The sequence below is a fragment of the Macaca fascicularis genome, chromosome 18 (assembly GCF_037993035.2).
Source record: "Macaca fascicularis isolate 582-1 chromosome 18, T2T-MFA8v1.1".
Classification (NCBI taxonomy): Eukaryota; Metazoa; Chordata; class Mammalia; order Primates; family Cercopithecidae; genus Macaca; species Macaca fascicularis.
Window position 1 is genome coordinate 18,624,925 of NC_088392.1, and position 20,346 is coordinate 18,645,270.

General features: G+C 35.1%; 1 protein-coding gene across 18 annotated transcripts in view; it reads right to left on the reverse strand.

Moving 5' to 3' along the window:
- Positions 1 to 20,346, reverse strand: part of RELCH (RAB11 binding and LisH domain, coiled-coil and HEAT repeat containing) — a 121,741-nt gene that overhangs the window by 85,214 nt on the left and 16,181 nt on the right. For 15 of the 18 annotated variants that reach the window (XR_012427218.1, XR_012427217.1, XR_010582812.2 and 12 more), the window contains exons 2-5: positions 11,525 to 11,614; positions 1,587 to 1,658; positions 1,421 to 1,476; positions 1,199 to 1,312 (exon numbers count right to left, since the gene is read on the reverse strand). Coding sequence is in view for 12 of the 18 variants with exons in the window: in XM_005586527.5 (XP_005586584.1) it covers positions 1,199 to 1,312; positions 1,421 to 1,476; positions 1,587 to 1,658; positions 11,525 to 11,614 (332 nt within the window). In the remaining 6 variants the exon portion in view is untranslated. The remainder of the gene's footprint in view (positions 1 to 1,198; positions 1,313 to 1,420; positions 1,477 to 1,586; positions 1,659 to 11,524; positions 11,615 to 20,346) is intronic. The other 3 variants (XR_012427220.1, XM_015439671.4, XM_015439670.4) reach the window with 1 other exon arrangement.

The following is a 20,346-nucleotide window of genomic DNA, read 5'->3' on the forward strand; positions in this document are numbered from 1 at the left end:
CGTTCTATTAATTATTGAGAGAGCATTGTTGACATCTCTAATTTCTGATTTTTATTCGAGAAGGACTAATCATTTACATTTACAGTGAATACTGATAGAGCTAGGTTTTAATCTAACCATTTTATTATCTATTTTCTATGTATTCCATCTATTTTTGGCTCCTCTTTTCCTCCTTTTCTGTGTTCTTTTTGACCTCTCAATGTTTCTCACATATTCAAAATCTTTCCTATTTGCTGTTTAGTCGATCATTTAAAAAACACGATTAACCCAAACTATAACCATAGTATAGCATTGCATAATACTCATGTTAGTTAAATATTAGTTTAATGTCTCTTACATAGCACATGTTCAGTGATGCTACCATTGAATAAAAAATAACTAGATACTTATTGCATTTAATTTTGCCAAATATATTCTAATAACTGAGGAGAGAACTGAACTATCTTACTAAGAAAATTTCTATTTTTGCTAAAGGATCTATAGGAGATTTTATGAACCAATAGAATAATCTTGATTTAAAATCATGGCCTTCAGATTCCTACATAATAAATTTGCTGGCATTTACTTTTTTAAGGTACAAGATTCAGACCGATCCATTAGCACTAAGAAGTCAAAATATTCCATTTGAGAGATGACACTAAAATAAGACATCATTTTTGCTTAAAAGATTTTATCAGGAAAATAATAATAATAAAGTTCTAAAATTGGCCCCTATTCAGAGAGACACAGCTGATTTTCTCACTCTCATTTACCATATACTCTCTTAAATACTGTCATATATTTATCTAACATCTTAATTGTTACAGTGCAATTGAGGAGGTTTATAGTTAAACTGGATTTATAAGTATACAATAACCTATACTATCAAGTATATGTCTTTAAAAAGCATACTTTATGAATATATGCAAAAATGAGTGGACCATATAGTCCCTGAGGAGTGGTAAAAAGGAATCTAGAAAGAATGAAAAGTCTTTATGTAGAAAGCAACAGGGAAAGAATAAAATCTGTAAGCTAATAGAATTAATAGACTAGGTAGGCAAGAGACTGCTGTTTCTGGTAACTAGCCTTGTAGAATTTTACTATATAATAACTTACAAAAAAAAAAAAAAAAAAAAAAAAAAAAAGAAACTATGTCCAAGAGAAAGTGAATTATAAGTGTAAAAAAAAAAATTATTGTAAAAATAAAAAGTAACTTTACCTGATCATCGTTTTCATCTGAAAAGGTTATTGATGTAAGCTTGTAGTTATTCTTCAATAAAAATTCATTGACTAAGAAGTTTAGAGCTCTCTTTTCAAGAGGTTTGATTGGCTCCTGGAAGCAAAATAAGAGGCAAACAGGAAATCATAAGTTTTCCTCCTTCAATATTTATGTTACCATTTTATGTGGAAGATAATTTTACATTTGTGTTCCATCACTCACCTGAATTTCAGGACTTGATTTGTAATTTTTTCGTTCCTGTAAAGGAACTTCATGTTCTGGTGGAAAAAACCATAAATATTATTTTACTATTTTACATTTTAAAATATCTCTGCTACTTCTACATTGTCAAAGTTGAAAAGTCTCAAAAAAGTTTTATGTACACCACCTGCGGCCTTTGTCAGGTTGGCTCGGAGGGCCTGAATGGTCTCCTTGGCTTTCCGTAGTTCAAACTCCAGGACTGGACAGGGATTTGGAATAAACACACAAAGGCATCCAACCAAGAAAAGGGAAACAAAAATTAAAAAATAAAAAGCAAGGATGGGTGTGAAAAAAAAATACAATTTGTATTGAAAACAGAAAGCATGCAATCTTTATGAAACTTGTGAACGCATGCAGCAGAGTTGATTTGCAAGCAAACTGGTGAATGTTTTCCATAGTTTTAGTAGAATTCAGGGGGTTATTATCCAATGTTCTAGCTGTCTGACAAGGAATAGTTCTATTTAAAAATAAAATCTATGGCATACTCTCGTTTAAATAAATAAAAATATTAATAATCTGGGTACTTCTGCTTTATTCAGTCTAGGTAAGAAATGTAATGGATGTGTTCAGGTGACATAATTTTAGGGGATAAGGTAAAAATTAGATGAAGCCCAAGCAAATATTCTTAAAAAGAGAAAACTTAGGATTTTTTTTTTTTTTTTTACAAAACTTAATTTAAAATGCATTGTCTAGAATAATGTTATAAATCAACGTACAGAAACGTTAGTGAATAGATCCCTTTGTTAGGATGTTGAAGGAATATGGTTTAAATATTTAACAAATGTCATGATGCCTATATATTTTTCTACAAACAAGAGTATGTTTTCTAAAAACAAACATAGATATGTCAAACACATATCAAAAAAGTAATAAAAACCCAAAACCCAAAGGGTTTTATTTTTCATTTAGAGCCACAGGAAAGAAATAGTTTCACTTTTAATTTCTAATTAAGATAATTCTATAGCAAATGAATGTGTACATTTCTAAAAGTATAGTTTTCTAAGGATACTGAGTAGGACTAAGTAGAATATCAAAGTTTCTGATAACTCTTCTAATAAATTTGTTCATGTTAAGAGGTACTAGTGAAACTCATAATTTCTCCTATTATCACATAGTGATTATGTCATAAATATGAATATTGAGAAACATTTTAATAAGCTCTTTAAAATGTTTCATCACGAGTGAGATTTAACTATGTGTGTCTCAACTGGGGATTTTTCTTAAAATGTGTAATTACTGTGCTGAAGAAAAAGCCAAGGTTAGATGAGAAAAAAATATATTTCCGAGAAGTAAAGCTCTGGGAAAATTAAGTGATCTTTGCCACAAATGAATATTAAGAAATTATGGTAGTTAAATCATTCTGCATAAAAACTGGAACTTAAGGTTTCATCTTAAAGATGCAATTTTTTCCTAACTGACTAATACACAGAAAAAAGATGCCAAATGAGATGTTATCAGAGCCACGGCTATAAAAATATATGGAAAAATTAGGATTCACTCAGTTTGCACATTTTCAATAAAAACAAGATGTAATTGAATCACATCTAGTACACAAAGGCCAATTATTTTGATGCACAGAATTTAACTGCAGCAACATGGAAGCACCACTAAAAATCAGATGACGTTGTATGTTACTATATGTTTTTTGGTAGTCAGCAATGCTGATCTGCAAATACTTCTGTGCAACAAAGTTAAACATTTTTCTTAACATTTACACTTCCGGAAACTCTTAGAGTTGCATTGAAGTAAGACTGGACACATTCAGTGTGTAAGGTAAGTACAGAATAGGTTTACACACAGCATGTTGGTTTACTTTTTTTTTTTTTTTTTAAACATTTTAAAACTCTAGGCAATTGATTTTGATTTAAAAATACCTAACTGTATCTTAAATAAAACAAATACATATATCATGCTTTTGATATCACTTAAAATTTTCTAAGACATTACAGAACAATTGCAGATCAGAAGTGCCCTACGCCAGAATGATAGAAATATGGAAAAAAAAGAAAAAGAAAAAGAAAAAAAAACTGGTTAAAACACAACTGGGAAAAAAACTCAAAATGCAATTGGTGAAAGTTTAGGTGACCAAGAGTAAAACACTGAATGATTAAGGCACAGAAAGCCAGAAAAACCCATGTCAGACGGCAAGAATTTATATTTTTATGCACATCTACATATATATTGCCAAATGTCATTAGAAGTTACCAATGCTTTGAAAAGATAGTACTTATCAATATGAATTCACTCTGCTGCATGTTTCTTAATATACAATATAGACTTTAAAAGACAAAGGCATATGTTTGAATCTATAGCACATTTCTATAAAGGCATAATATGATCAAGTAATTGCAGTTACATGAGAAAGTTTCAAAAGAAAGGTTAATAGCAGTGTTATATATACAGATACATGAATGTATCTTCTTTATTAACATTAAAGCTAATTATCCTGTAAAGAGAGACATTGTGCCAAACAACCTTGCAAATACTTTTAAAATATTGTAATTCTTCCTAAAAATGTTTGAGGATATGTATGTTTATTAAAAATGCTGCAGGAATGAACAACCAAGAGGCTCATTCTACTAGTCCAACTCTGCTGAATATGATTTTACTAGAACTAAAGTAATAACTGCAAAGATGTAGATGTATATTAACATCACATATCATAATCTTACCAAAACAGTTAACACTTAAAAGTCAGTATAAGCAACTCTAGATTAGTTGAAACAGTTATTTCTCAAGCTGCAATGGATAATACTGTAGTATATTAGAGGCACTTGAGTGCTTAAAGGTTGCGCTTTCATGACTTATGAGATGTACAACTATGTGGAGACACCAAAGGTGAAATGTGAAATTTCAAAGTAGAAATATCAATACTTTGTTGTCCAACTCAATTCATCACTAATATTATCTTGAAATGCTTGCTAGACTTAGTTCTTTTTGGCTCACATTCAAAATATTGCTGTATTTTAAAAGATCTTTTCCATAACACTGGTCTGAAGAAGTAGTTTTTCCTTCCCATTCTAGTTCATTATTGATGAGTTCCAATCAATAGGTCTGAGTCATCTACTTTGCTATGTAAAGTTGTCTTCTTTCAAGTCAGAATTTTCTGGAATTTTTTCCTGACTATAAGGTGATTTGAAATAACACTTCCCCATTTTTAATACTTATTTTAGTATCCAAGAACAGTTGTAGGAAAAGAAAAAATTCTCTTTTCAGTTTTTGTAAGAATATGAGTTAGAATAAAATCCCATCCCTAAAATAATACAGAAGTCCTAAGGCAGTACTATCATCACCTCTACCAGGTTTAGAAAATTCTTCCTGCCAATTATAGACTTGAGAAACTTAGTACTGTTAGGCATGACTTAGCAATAAATAAGTGAAAGCAAGATGCAATCCCCATAGTTTGTAGATATTTGTTTTTCTATATTCAACTTGGTGGGAACAAAGCATCCTCTTTCCCACAGCATTAAAATAAAATTCTTCCCATTATTGTTCTTTCTGCTTGAGTTCCTCTATCACTCATCTCAAAGTTGGTGTTTATCAGTGTATCATCCTTAGCCATTTTCTTAATTTACACACTCCACTGGAATGACTTTCACTCTTGTGGTTTTAAGTTTCACAAGTACTCTGAAGACTCCAAAATTTAAAAAATATTTTCATAAGACAAAGACCTACCCAGTTATCTCCTGGACATGCCCACTTGAATGTCTCATAAATTACTAGTTCAATCTTATCTAAATGGATCTCATCATCTTCCTTTCAAACCTGTTTCTCCTGCAGTCTCTCCAATAATGGCACCATTATTTACCCAGTTGGCCAAATGGGAAACCTGCAGATGACTATTCACTTATTCCTTGGCCTTACTCTCACACCAATTAAATGTCTAAGCCATACTGATTCCAACCTTTAATAACTCCCTAAATAACCATTCATCTAAACTGTCTCTGCAATTGTCATAGTTCAGACCTTTATGACTTAATATATAAATTACTACAATAACCTAAAACCCTAAAGACCCTGAGAAATTATGCAGAAAACCATGATTTTCTAAACTTATATGACCACAAAATTCTGTTTCTTTTTTCCCACTTTTGTTTTTCCCCTATGAAACGAACATTCTCGTGAAATACACTTTCGGAAATGTTAATCTAAAGTAAAGATAAAACCCTCCTTCTCCAGCCCACAAAAATTTAATGAACATATAATCACTTGTATTTTTAGATTAAATATAACCACCCACCACAATGATGTATTCTTTTTTTCTCTCTGAGCCTATTTTAATTTCATGGTGACGAATAACAAGAAATCTATTTTCAAAACGCTATTTATCTTCTTTACAGCCTTGTTGGAGCACCTATCCTATTTTAAATCCAACAAAATTATGAAGTAAGATTTAGGTATGGTTTAAATCAAGAAAATAAAAATGTACTGCTAATAGGAAAGAAAAGATTTATCTGTACCTACGGAGAAACATCAAATTAGAAGCCAAATAGGCTTATTTAATCCTGATAAGGCTAGATATGGATGCTGCCAGGCCATTACCTAAGAAATGAGAAGGCTACTTCTAATCCAGGAGACAGGGACAGATGATCTCAGAGCAAAAATCTAAAGACCATTTTAGAATGTCTACTAGATTATGTAAGCTTCCTAAAGGCTTCATGTCTGTACTGTTGACTGATGTTCCTAGAGCAGCATAATGCTTGAACTATAGAGAAGGCGCTCAGCAAATACTTGCTGAGTACAAATGGACATTCCAATACTTGTCTGAAACATTAACTGATCTTACCAGCATTCAGGAGTGTCGTTGCCTACAAATCAGAAAGCATAGTTCTAGTTCTCCAGATCTCAAAACAGAGTTAAGGTGTTAACTAGGGAAGTAATTCAGTAATCGAGATGTGAGAACAAATAAAGTCAGGGACTCTGATGCTAAAAGATAGATCTTGTGAACCTGAAACAGGAATATAGGGGGGGGTTCTAAAATCAACAAGGTCTCTATTACCATTTCCAATGTACTGAACTTATATCTGTATGACAGATATAGACATATTTCAGACAAATTTCTGAAGAGCAGAAACGTTATCTATCTTGTATGTCTACATAGAAACCTAACACATAGTACCTAAGACATAGCAGATGCTCGAAATGCCTAAAATAAGTTAAATAATGGCTATCTCGATATTTAGAACACAGATGTCTCTTGTTACCTTTAAGAAAACTAGAAAATTGAAGAGGTACATTGTATATGTGCTAAGTACAGTAGTTTTGTTTAATAACATAAAGGCTTTTACCTAAAATGAAAAATCACCTATATTAAACTCATTTTGGTTCAATGTCTGCTACTACTTAAATCATTTTATATAAAAATGTATACTTCACATAGAAAATAAATTGAGAAATGGAAAATAGCTAAAATAAAAAGTTTTTAAAATTTTACTTCTTTTCTAAGAAAATGGCTCTGTGAAATAGTTTCATATAAGAAAGACAAGAATATTCTATCCACATGAATATACAGATGGGTCAGAGCTACAGCCTGGTACTAAAAGATCTATTGTGGGCTCTGGAATAAAACCTCTATATGATACATCCTGATCATGCCCCTTACTATATGTAAGCTACTGGGTAAATTTCTCAACCTTGGTATAAGCATTAGTTTTCTAGGCTTATAGAAACTATAAACCTAAAAATGACCTATTTTGCAGCATTCATAACAAGATTAAATAAAATATTTTATATAAAACACCTAGCATAGTACCTGACATGCAGTAGGTGCTTAATAAACATTTGTTCCTTTAGAGATCCCTTCCTCTTTGAAGGAATATGTGTGCAGATGTGAAAAAACAACCAGACTTTTAAATCTACAAGAAAGGTGGTAAGAATGATGCTGAAAACAAATCTAGTGTCTGTCTCATAAATTAACACCTGATTAAGGGTTAGAGGAGACCCTTCATTTGCCAGGTGGGTAAACAGACTCATTAGTGTGTTATCCACAAGCTCCTTCTACCCAGTACTGGTATAGGAAAAGAATACAGATGTTTGTTCTTAGATGTCTCTTCATTCTTCTTCTTTTCCCCTCATATCATAGTAACAGACACAGTTTATTCTGTTATCCTACAGAAGCTTATTTCAGAGCTTCTGCCAACTTGGGTAGATTTGAAATGAGATATTCTAACACTTTAAGTCATAGAAGCTTCAAAATTAAATCATTGGGAGATGGAATTTACAATTAAAATAGTGGAAAGATTTGAAAAATTTGCAGCCTGTCCATGTAGATTGAAAAGGTATGTTCAGAGAACAAACTAAGGGTGTGGTAAGTGGCCATTTTCTAAGGATATGAGTAGAAGGAAGCCAGGTAAGACATCAAGACAATGGGAGAAAGACCTTGAAGGCATCGCAGAGCTCTTTCAGGCTGTCCCTCCTATGACAGTCCCAGAGTTCTAGGTGGGTAGAGTAGTTTTGGGAGGCAGGACCAGGGTGACCTCTGTGATTTTACTGCTCAAAGCCGCCTCAAAACTCTGCTCCCTGCATTCTGGTGCAGTACTCCTTGGCCACTCCATCTATGGCTCCAGCAGGTCCAAGTGAGGCTTGTGGTGCAGCTCCAGAGGGTACAAGCAGTAAGCTTTGGCAGCTTCCTTGTGGTGTTGACTCTGTAGACATGTAGACTGTATGAGCTGTGGGGCCATGGCAGCCTCCACCTAGAATTCAAAAAACGTATTGCGAAGCCTGGGGGCCCAGGCAGAAACCTACTGCAGGGTCAGAGTTGCCACAGAATCTCCATCAGAGCAATGCCAAGAAGAGCTGTGGGAGTAGGGCCACTTCTGAGACCCAGAACTGTAGAGCTACCAGCTTGCAGGAGTAGCCTGGGAGAGCTACAGGCACAAGACTCCAACCCATGAGGAGTTAGTGAGGTTTACATGCGATTCAGTGGCAGATGAGAGGACAATTATCTTTTCCCGATTACTGGCCTTTTGACAGGCTTTTCAAGTAAAAGCAAAGAGTCACAATCTTTTTGTGAATAGGAATTATGATTAATTGAAACTTTTAAAAAAAGTTTAATCCACACACTCACACATTTGGTTCAGTAACAAGCCATGATACGTGAGCACTAAACGACTGAAAGATATTCTCTTGGGATTATATATGCTCTTCTTCCTCTTTTTCCTACTGAACATGAATCACAGCATTTATTTATATATGAGCACGGTATAGTAATAAAAAGTTATTTTATTTCTTCAAACAAGATAAATAGTATATTCTATAGGTTAAAAATGTAAGGTCTGCTGTCTTATGATAGTCTCAAATTAAAAAAAAAAAGGCCAAAATTATCACATATTTAATACATTTCAATCCTAGTTGTGCAAATCTGGGGGTTATCCAGGTTCGCTGCCCTTGCTCACTGTCTCTCAAAAAGCGTTTAGGTCAGACAGAGAATATCAACCTTTTTATTCTGCCTTCTAATAAAAAGTTACACAGTGAAAGAAAATGTTATGTACACAGTGAAATTTGGTCAGAGGAACTTCTACTTTCTTCTTCTCTTCTACCTATATTGACATAAATAGAGATTATACCAATTAATGATTATATATATATATAATGATTATATATACACCTTTTTTTTTTTTTTGAGACGGAGTCTCACTCTGTCACCCAGGCTGGAGTGCAGTGGTGTAATCTTGGCTCACTGCAACCTCCGCCTCCTGGATTCAAGCAATTCTCCTGTCTCAGCCTCCTGAGTAGCTGGGACTACCGGCACATGCTACCACGCCTGGCTAATTTTTGTATTTTTAGTAGAGACGGGTTTCACCATGTTGGTCAGGCTGGTCTCGAGCTCCTGATCTCAGCTGATCCACCCACCTCCGCCTCCCAAAATGCTGGGACTACAGGTGTGAGCCACAGTGCCCAGCCTAATGATCATAAATTTAAGCTAAACATTTTGCATTTATGTCAGCTTCCCCCTACTTAGAAGTACTAAAATATCTAAATCAGGACAATAATAATAAACCTCTTTAATTTTACTCAATCTAAAATATAAGTTTTAATAAGGAAATTAAAGGAAAAAACATAATTATGTAGATAACTTCTGGGTAGGAGTTATTTTTTAATATGTAACAATTTGTACAATAAAACTATACAAAACTACATATGGTCTCTAAATAAACTAAAATACCATATATTTTATAATATAAATAGCTAATACATATAACAAGTGCTATTTAATGAGTGATATAATTAGGATAAATTCATCCTAAAATTTGAATTGTTAATTTTTAGATATTACCAATGTGATTTGCCATTTTGATAGAGTTGTTAATAAATGATGCTCATAACTCAACCACGATTTGACATGGAGAGCCACATTAAACTATTCTAGTGACTTCCCCATTACATGGATATTCTGCTATTATTTATATTGCTGAATCCTCTCTCAGAAAAACAATTACATTTTTTTTCTAACTCATATAACACTGTCTGATATTTTAAAATATTCAATATCTCTAGTCTTGAGCAAGGAATGAAAATCATTTATTGGAATGACATTTTTAATTAGACCAAACCTAATCTTTTATGCCAAGAGGTAGCAAATAATAGTCAATCGTAGACTGTTCCTGCGCTATGTAGATTTGAATCCTAGCTCTGCTACTGAGTCTTATATAATTTCTCTCAGAGCCTCAATATCCTGGGGACAGGAACAAGATAACAATTCTATAACTCAGTGAGTTAATATAAATTTAGAACAGTGTTTAGAATGGAACAAATGCTATATAAGAATCAGCACTCATTTTTATTCATAATGACCACAAGGGTTAAGCATTTGGTATATTTTAAAAAACTCATCCCAGTAAATGGAAGAAATATTCAACAGAGTTGGTCAAGAGAGAAATCACGTTATAGGTATTCCCCAACCCCATATTTCTTTCACAGGCCCTGTGTGTCCCATGCGGCATCCCTTTTGTTCCAGAAGTACCTACCATTTTGATGGAGCTCAAAATACCCAACTGATGTCTGTCTGCTTTCCCCATCTCTCTCAAAGCCTAAGTCTTATGAAAACTACAATTCCTGCAAGGCACTCAAGAATGACTTCAATGGCAGACAGACACAGACTTGAGGCACCAGAAAGGTAGCAGATATTTACACCCAAGGAGCCAAGGCCGCTACAGGGTGAATTCCAAAGTGGACCCCTAGCAAATTCCAACAGGGCTTATCTGGTGTAGGCAGAACACTGGGTACAAACTGATCCGCTGAAGTTCCTACAGATTCAGTGGTGGTGCCTGGAAGGCAAGACTGGTATGGGAGAGAGGATGGGGGGATGGGCAGGGAGGAAGATTGAAATGAGCAACCAAGCAATTAAAAAGGATGTTGTCCTTCTTATTGGGATGGGCAGCGTCCTGGAAGCCCTCACTGTATCAGTCATTAACCCTCTTTTACTGGATCATAGCAAAGTCAGAAGTTTCTGAAGACATGCTGTGACAGCTGGGGAGCACTCAGGGAACTCAAGGCAAAGTTTTAGCAACAAGCACAGAAGTATTTCAACCTTTTTTTTTTTTAATTTAAGAGATTAGGTGTCATTATGTTGCCCAAGCTGGTCTCAAATTCCTGGCCTAAAGCAATCCTCCTACCTCAGCTTCCCAAATAACAAATAGCTGGGATTACAGGTGCAAACCACCATGCCTGGCTCAAAACCAATTTTTAATAATCAATAGAGTTGTGTTGGTACACATATGTGACTATCAGCCCTGGTTTGGAAGATCAAAGGAATGAGGCTAAGGTCCAGCTTTGTCTTGGACCTGTCATACATGAGTTTTACAACTGTGTGGTTGTAAACTGCTGGCTCCAAGTGTAACTTATCAAATTACAGGGATACATAACCAGAAACTCAGTACCAGAAGAAGAAAAAGTTGGAGAACCCCCAAACTTGCAGTAAATTAGTAATTAGTAACATAACTTTGTATAATAACTGTATATGTTATAGTCACGTACCAAATTGTAGAAGGAAAAAAAATTCCTCAAGCCATTTCATTATTTCTGGAATGTCAAAGAATCCAAATCTGTCCTTACAATTTTACTCACCTGCCACTTTTTCATCTGTTTCCCTGTTACCATCATCTGAATATCTTGCAAAGTCTAAAGAATCAAGGGTACTAATGCTCCCAGCTCGATCTATAATAAAGAGAAACATAAAAAAATTAAATGTGCATTTTAATTTAATTGTTAAAATAAGGAAGAGGAATTCAAATACTTATAATTATTTCTAGTTAATAAACCAGTAATTCTAAGATCTAGGAGTTCTTTTAAAACAACAACAACAAAACAAAGTAAAAATGCTAACAGCAATCAACTTTAAAAAAACCAAATTTCCCTGCCCAAATCTCTGGCCAACTCCCAAACAATACACACACAGGCAATATTGCAAGCAGCCCAGCTAAGGACAAAACAAACAAACCAAACAGAAATTTGAGCTGCCACCTAAGAGTTTACAGATTGAACAAGTGCCTACTGAAAGGACAGAATCCAGTCTTCACAGCCCAACACACACATCATCCATCGCACAGTCAAAAATTACTTGATACACAAAAACCAGTAAAATGTGATCCACTCCAAGAAATAAAACAATCAACAGGGACCAACTCCTAGATGATACCAGGAGATAATGGTAAAATCAGTAGACTAACATTTTATAATAGCTAGTATAACTATGCCATGTGAAGTAAAGGAATATATGTATACAATAAATGAAAGCAGTTAATATCTTAGCAAAAACTATGGAATGTAAAAAATGCTAATAGAAATTCTAGAACTGAAATACAAACATCTGAAATTAAAAATGCCTTGTATAGCCTAATCACAGAATGGAGATGAGAGAGGAAAGGGTCAGAAATCTCAAAGACGGATTAATGGAAAGTATTCAATCTGCAGAATACAGACAAAAAAGATTGAAAAGAAAATTGACAGCGACAAGTGGAACAATAACAAAGGTCTAACATATGCAGAATTGGAGTCCACAACCAATGAGGCAAGAGATGGGACAGGTACAGGTCCAAGGTCAGAGAACATCAAGGAGGATAAATAAAGAGAAGAGAAACTTAGGCACCTATTAATCAAATTGCAAAAACCCAAAAATTTAGAAAAATATTAAAAGCAGACAGAGAAAAACAATGTTCTCATAGAGGGAAACAATGATTTGAATGACTGCTTATTCCTCATAAAAAACCATGAAACCAAAAACATCCAGTTTGGAAAAGAACAAGCAAAACTATTACTATTCACAGATGACATGATGTTATATCTAAGAAACTCTCAGGAATCCACTAAAAAACAATTAGACCTAACAAATGAGTTTTTCAAAGTTTCAGAACATGGGACCAATGCACAAAAATCAGTCAGATTTTTATACATTAGCAATGACAATCCAAAATTAAAATGAAGACAAGTTTCATTTCCAAACACATCAAAAAAAACTTAAGAATACATTTAACAAAAACATGCAAAACTTATACAGTAAAAACTACAAAACACTATCCAAAGAAATTAAAGATGATCTAAATCAACAGAAAGACAGACCAGGCTTACAGATCAGAAGATCCATATCAGGATAGCAATATTCCACAATTAATCTTCGGATTCAATGCAATTCCTATCAAAATTCCAGCTGGCTTTCTTTTTTTTTTCTTTGCTGAAATTGAGAACTTGATGCTAAAACTCACATGGAAACAAAAAAGTCTCAGAATAGCCGAACAATCTTGAAAAGGAATAAAGATGGAGGACGGATGCTTCCTGATTTCAAACTTAAGAGTAATCAAGGCAGCACAGTTCTGGCATACAGATATAGAACAATGCAATAGAATTGAGAGTCCAGAAATAAGCCCTTACATTTATGGTCAAGTGGTTTTTGACAATAGTACCAAGACACTTCACTGGAGAAAAGAAGTTTTTTCAACAAATTGTGTTGGGACAACCGTATTTCTACATGTAAAAACAAGGAAACTGGACCACTACTTCACATCACAAGCGAAAATGGATCATAGATCCAACGTAACAGTGAAAACTGCAAAACTTTTATTAGGAAATGCAGAAGCAAATCATCATGGCCTTGGGTTAGGCAATAATTTCTTAGACATAACACAAAGCATAAGCAATGTGGTAAGCAGAAAAATGGCTCCTCCCAGATGTCCACATCCTAATCCTTAGAATGTGTGAATATGTTACTTTACATGGCAAAGTTGAAGTGAGGTTGCAGATGTTATTAAGATTGCTTATCAGCTGACCTTAAACTAGAGACATTATCCTGGGTTATTCAGATGGACCTAATGTAATCACAAAGATCTTTAAAAGTGGAGGAGGGCCATGAGCCAAGGAATTCTGGCATCCTCCAGGACCTGGAAAAGGCTTTCCCTAGAGCCTAAAATCTCCAGAACTGCCAATACCTTGATTTTAGACCATTCTGCTCAACGTAAGACCCACTGTGAGATTTATACTATGCTGCCATAAAAAAGAACAAGATCATGTCTTCTGTGGGAACAGCTGGAGGCCATTATCCTTAGCAAACTAACGTAGGAACAGAAAACCAAATACCACATGTTCTCATTTATAAGTGGGAGCTAAATGAAGAGAACACATGGACACAAAGAAGGGAACAACAGACACTGGGGCCAACTTGAAGGTAGAGGGTGGAAGGAGGGAGAGGAGCAGAAAAAATAACTACTGGATACTAGGCTTAGTACCTGAGTGACAAATTAATCTGTACAACAAATCCCCGTGACACGACTTTACCTGTATAACAAACCTGCGCATGTACCCTCGAAACTAAAATAAAAATTAGAAAAAAAAAAAAAGAACCATGAGGTAATAAATTTGTGTTCTTTTGAGCTGTAACGTTTTTGTCAACTTTTTAAAGTAGCCATAGGAAACTAATTAAAGGAATGAATTGATAAACTAGATTTCATCAGAATTAATTTTTTTTTTTTTTGCTTTAAAAGTCACCACGAAGAAAGTGAAAACACAATCTACACAATGGAAGAAATATGTGCAAATCAAGTATCTGTTAAGGGCCATATCTACACAATATAAAGAATTCTTATAACTCAATTAAAAAGACAGCACAATTTAAAAATGGACAAAGGGTTCTCCAAAGAAGATGTAGAAATGGCCAATGAATGAAGGAGAGATGCTCAAAAGGGAAATGATACTCATTAGGGAAATGAAAATTAAACCACAATGAGGTACATTTCAAATCAACTAGATGGTTATAATAAAAGAGACGGTAAGTTGCAGAAGATGTGGAGAAATTGAAACCCTCATACATCACTCGTCTTAATGTAAAGTGGTACAGCTGCTTTGGAAGTTTGGCAGTTCCTCCTTGAAAACATTATACTAAATAAAATAAGCCAGACACATAAGGCTACATGGCTATATACTGTATGATCATTCATATAAAATGTCCAAAGTTGGCAAATCCATAGAAACACAAAGTTGATTTTAGCTGGCATCATAGGAGAATGGGTAGTGACTGCTAATAGGTATAGGGTTTTTTTGGGGGTGATAAAAATGTTCTGGAATTAGAGTAGTGATAGTTGTACAGTTTTGTAAATGCACAGAGAACCACCAAATTGTACACTTTAAAACGGAGAATTGATGGTATATGAATTATTTTTCACTTTAATAAAAAGACAAGACAATAGTGTTGGTGACAACGTGGAGAAATTGGAATCCTTATATCTACCTGGTGGGAATGGTATGGACATTTTGGAAAACAGTTTAGCAGTTTCTTAAAAGGCTACAGAGTTATCTATCATAGGACAGTAATTCTACTTCCACCTAAAGAGAAAGGACAATATATGTCCACACAAAATCTTGTACATAATTATTCATAGCAGCATTATTCACAATGGCAAACAAAGTGGAAACAACTAAATATCTGTCCATTGATAAATGAAGAAATAAAATGTGTTATATATCCATACAATAGAATGTTATTCAGCAATAAAAAGGATGGAACTATTGAAACATGCTACAACAATGGATGAACTCTGAAAACATTACGCTGACAGAAGACAGTTACAAAAGAACCACATATTGTATGATTTCTATCTATATAAATTGCACAGAATAGGCAAATATATAGTGATAGAAAGTCTATCTCTATAGACACAGAGATTAGTGATTGGAGGTTGAAGGGAAAAATGGAGTGTATGCCAATGGATAAGAGATTTGTTTCGGGGATTATGAACAGGCTGCAAAAGTAAATTACGTAATGGTTGTACAATTCTGTAAATATACTAAAAATGAATGGAAATATACTAAAAACCAATGAATTGTACACTTTAAATGAGGCTGAAGTGGGAGGATCACTTGAACCCACGAGTTCAAGACCAGCCTGGTGGGCAACATAGCAAGACCCTGTCTCTACAAAAAAGTAAAGGCAGAAGGAAAGAACAAACAAGTGTATTGAGTTTTCAAAGTGTGGACAAGTTGTGTATGAATAGCATTTACAATGTACAGAAGCTGCAGAGCTGGGGAGTGGTTGGGGGGAGGTGGCAGGCAAGTCATGACAGCTGAGGCTACGTAGGTTGTAAAGTAGTAGGAAAGACATTTTTAACAGCTTCTCTATTAAATTTTACACACAGAGAACTTTTTTTTTTTTTAATCCAGCTAATGCTTAAAAAGGGACAAATAAGAGGCTATTGTTAACCCTTTGTTAAATCATGTTACTTGCACAGTATTTAAAGTATACATATTGATCTAAGGGAATGGATTATTTGTGTTTAGAAAGCACAATCTTGACAAATGAATGGAAGTTATAGGAATACAGATTTGGACTCTCCCTTGGGCTCTCCCGTCACCTTTTAAAACAGTACATCACAATAATCAAGATGGTTGAATCTTCAAATAGGGCTATGTCATTATCATTATCAATGTACCACTTCCCTTTAAATCCCTATTAAGAGAACTAAATGAAATTCTACATATGTCGTTCTTCTTAAACACTGTTTCTGTCTGGAGAAACATTTAATTTCCATGCAGTTTAATTATACATGATAAGTAATAGCTTGCAGGCTGTCCTTTACCAGTCTGGCCAACATGGTGAAACCCCATCTCTACTAAAAACACAAAAACTAGCCGGATATGGTAGCAGGTACCTACAATCCCAGTTACTCTGGAGGCAGAGGTTGCAGTGACCTGAGATTGTGCCACTGCCCTCCAGCCTGGGTGACAAAATGAGTCTCTGTCTCAAAAAACAAACAAACAAACAAACAAACAGCTTGCTATCTATCAACTTAAGTTTTTGTTTGTTTGTTTTGGAGATAGGGTCTTGCTCTGTTGCCCAGGCTGGAGTGCAGTGATAAAATCATGGCTTACTGCAGCCTCGACCTCCTGGGCTCACGTGATCCTCCCACCTCAGCCTCCCAGTTAGCTAGGACAATGAGCAACCAGGCCTAATTTTTAAAAAAAAATTATAGAGACAGGGTCTCGCCATGTTGCCCTGGCTGGTCTCAAACTCCTGGGTTTGAGCAATCCTCCTGCCTTGGCCTCCCAAAGTGCTGGGATTATAGGCGAGAACTACCACACCCAGTCCAATTTAAGTTTTAAGACAACATAAACAAAAATAATAATGACAGAAAGCCAAATATTACAGTACTCCTCATTATAACATAGTTTCTTTCAGCACAAGCTAAGAAATACCAAATACAGTAACCACAGGCATCTCAAAAAGTTAATATTAAAAATGTGCTGAACTCAGGACTACTAATCAGCAATTTAAAAATAAAGTAAAAAACTGACATATGCAATAATATGAGTGAATCTCAAATGCTTTATGCTGAAAGAAGCCTTATAGCAGTACCTACAATATTTCATTTATACGAAGTTTTTAGAACAGGCAATAGTAATTTATGGTAGGAAAAAATTAATAGTGGTTCTTGTGGTAAAGGGCTAGAAGGGGTAGGAACTGACTGGAAAGGGCCTTGAGGGAACTTTCCAGGGTGATGGTAATATTGTATATATAATAGGAGTTTGGGTTACTACAGGTGCATCCTTTGTTCAAACTTATCAAATGGTACACTTAAGATTTATATATTTTACTGTCTTTAAATATTACCTCAAAACCTCCATAATTTTAAAATATTGAGCTCTAATTAATGATATGCACGCTAAAGCATTAAGTGTACTGATACGTGCAACTTAATTTGAAATTCATGAAAAATAAGATGGACTGTTGATGGAGAAATGGCTGAAAAGATGTACTGATAAAAGATAAACCAAGTATGGTTAACTGGAATTAGGTGGTGGATGTACGGGTATAAAATTCTTTCAACTTGTCTGTATGCTTTGAACTTTTCACAATAAAAAGTTAAAGAAATAAAACATGGATGTATGGGGGTAAAATGAGCTAACACTGATCAGGATCCATTAATAATCAAGGTTCAATCCTGGAAAACAGCTATTCTTATTGTCTTAAATAAACAAACAAAAAATTTGTGTTTTTCTCTCTCTGTTTGAAATTGAACCAAAGCTAGACCATGAATCACTAAAAGAAAGCAAAAAATTTCAAAATATTGTGGATAAACTTTATAAGGCTTTTTACTAATAGACCTTTCAAATAACCGAAAATATACAATGCAAACTGGAATAAACCATTGAGTTATAAGTATATCTGCCTTGTTAAATAATTAATATGACATATTATAAAATGGAGGGCTGAGTATGGTGGCTCATGCCTACAATCCGAGCACTTTGGGAGGCTGAGGTAGGGGACTGTTTGAGGGGTTTGAGACCAGCCTGGGAAACGTAGTGAGACATTGTCTCTACAAAAAATCGAAAAATTAGTGGGGCATGGTGGCACATTCCTGTAGACCCCACTAGGAGGCTGAGGTGGGAGGACTGCTTGAGCTGAGAAGGGTGAGGCTGTAATGAGTCATGAGTGAGACACGGCACTCCAGCCTGGGTGACAGAGGGAGACTGTGTCTCAAAAAACAAATGCATAAATAAATGAAATAAAATGAAGTTCCTGGATTACTATGCAATACCTAAAATTTCCAGTTCTTTAAAACAAAATTAATCTAACTACTTTTCTCCAATATTTTTATTACACTATAAATGATTATTCCTTCCAATTATTAAAAAAAGTATTATAAATAATTATAAAATAAAAGTACATAGAAGACTAGATAAATCATCCTAACACCACTAATACTGGGGATAAGGGCAGTGTATCATCAATTTTTTTCCCTGAATTTCTAAATATTCTTTTTTGAACTTTCCCCCATATATAAGTATGTAAAGATATTTGTGTAAAAAATAGAATAAATTTATACATACAATTTTATATCTTGTTTTTTTTTTTTTTTTTGAGACAGGCTCTTACTCTGTTACTGAGGCTGGAGAGCAGTGGCATGATCATAGCTCACTGTAACCCAAAACTCCTGGGCTCATGTGATCCTCCCACCTCAGCCTTCCAAGTAGTTAGGACTAGAGATGTGCCACCACTGCTGACTGACTTTTTAAATTTTTTTGTAGAGATGGGTCTCATTATGTTGCCCAGGCTGGTGTCAAATTCCTGGCCTCAAGCAGTCCTCCTGCCTTGGCTTCCCAAAGTGCTGGGATCACATATGTATCGCTTTTTACAAATGAAGCTTATATAATGAGAAATTACAATATTATTAAGGCTATTGATACATACTGCTTTCCAAAATAAGTGTACATAGCAATTTGAATTCCACCAATAGTATGTAATAGCATTTGTCAAAGTTCAGTATTATTATTTTTAATCTTCACCAATTTAACATACTATAAAATTATATTTTGTTTAATTATGTATCTCTTTGATTTCTAGTGAACTTGGACATTCTTTTTTTTGAGACGGAGTCTTGCTCTGCCGCCCAGGCTGGAGTGCAGTGGCCGGATCTCAGCTCACTGCAAGCTCCGCCTCCCGGGTTCACGCCATTCTCCTGCCTCAGCCTCCCGAGTAGCTGGGACTACAGGTGCCCGCCACCTCGCCCGGCTAGTTTTTTGTATATTTTAGTAGAGACGGGGTTTCACCATGTTAGCCAGGATGGTCTCGATCTCCTGACCTCGTGATCCGCCCGTCTCGGCCTCCCAAAGTGCTGGGATTACAGGCTTGAGCCACCGCGCCCGGCTTGTTTTGTTTTAATGAGACAGAGTTTCACTCTGTCACCAGGCTGGAGTGCAGTGGCGCAATCTCGGCTCACTGCAACCTCCGCCTCCCAGGTTCAAGCAATTCTCCTGCCTCAGCCTCCCGAATAGCTGGGGCTACAGGCGCCCGCCACCACGCCCAGCTAATTTTTTGTATTTTTAGTAGAGATGGGGTTTTACCATGTTGGCCAGGATGGCCTCGATCTCTTGACCTCGTGATCTGCCCGCCTCGGCCTCCCAAAGTGCTGATATTACAGGTGTGAGTCTCCACGTCCCGCCACTTTCTTTCAAAAATATATTGACCATCTATTTTTGGGGTTCATGTGTGAATTATCTATTCATGTCTTTTGATCTTGCATTTAATACCTAGATATTCCTGATATATTAATTGATCTGGCCATTGCTGCCCTAAGCAGAAACTCCACTTGAGTACTATCTTCTCTTTTCTTAGGCCCATGTCGCCGCGCCTTATTAGCTACTCTGAAGTCTCTAACCTGTGTAGGAAAACATGTACACCCAATGGTGAACTTTTATCAACCAATATTCTGGTGCTATGATACCAGTCTTCACTGTTTTATTCCTGACTTTAATAGAATGTTAGGTATGGTGTTGGCTGTTAATTTCAGATAAATATTTCTTATTAAATATCCATCTATTATTAGTTTACTAAGTCTTTTTCATCTTCCTTCTAATATTTTAAATCATATATACAAGCTTAGATTAGAGCTACTTTGGTCATGAGA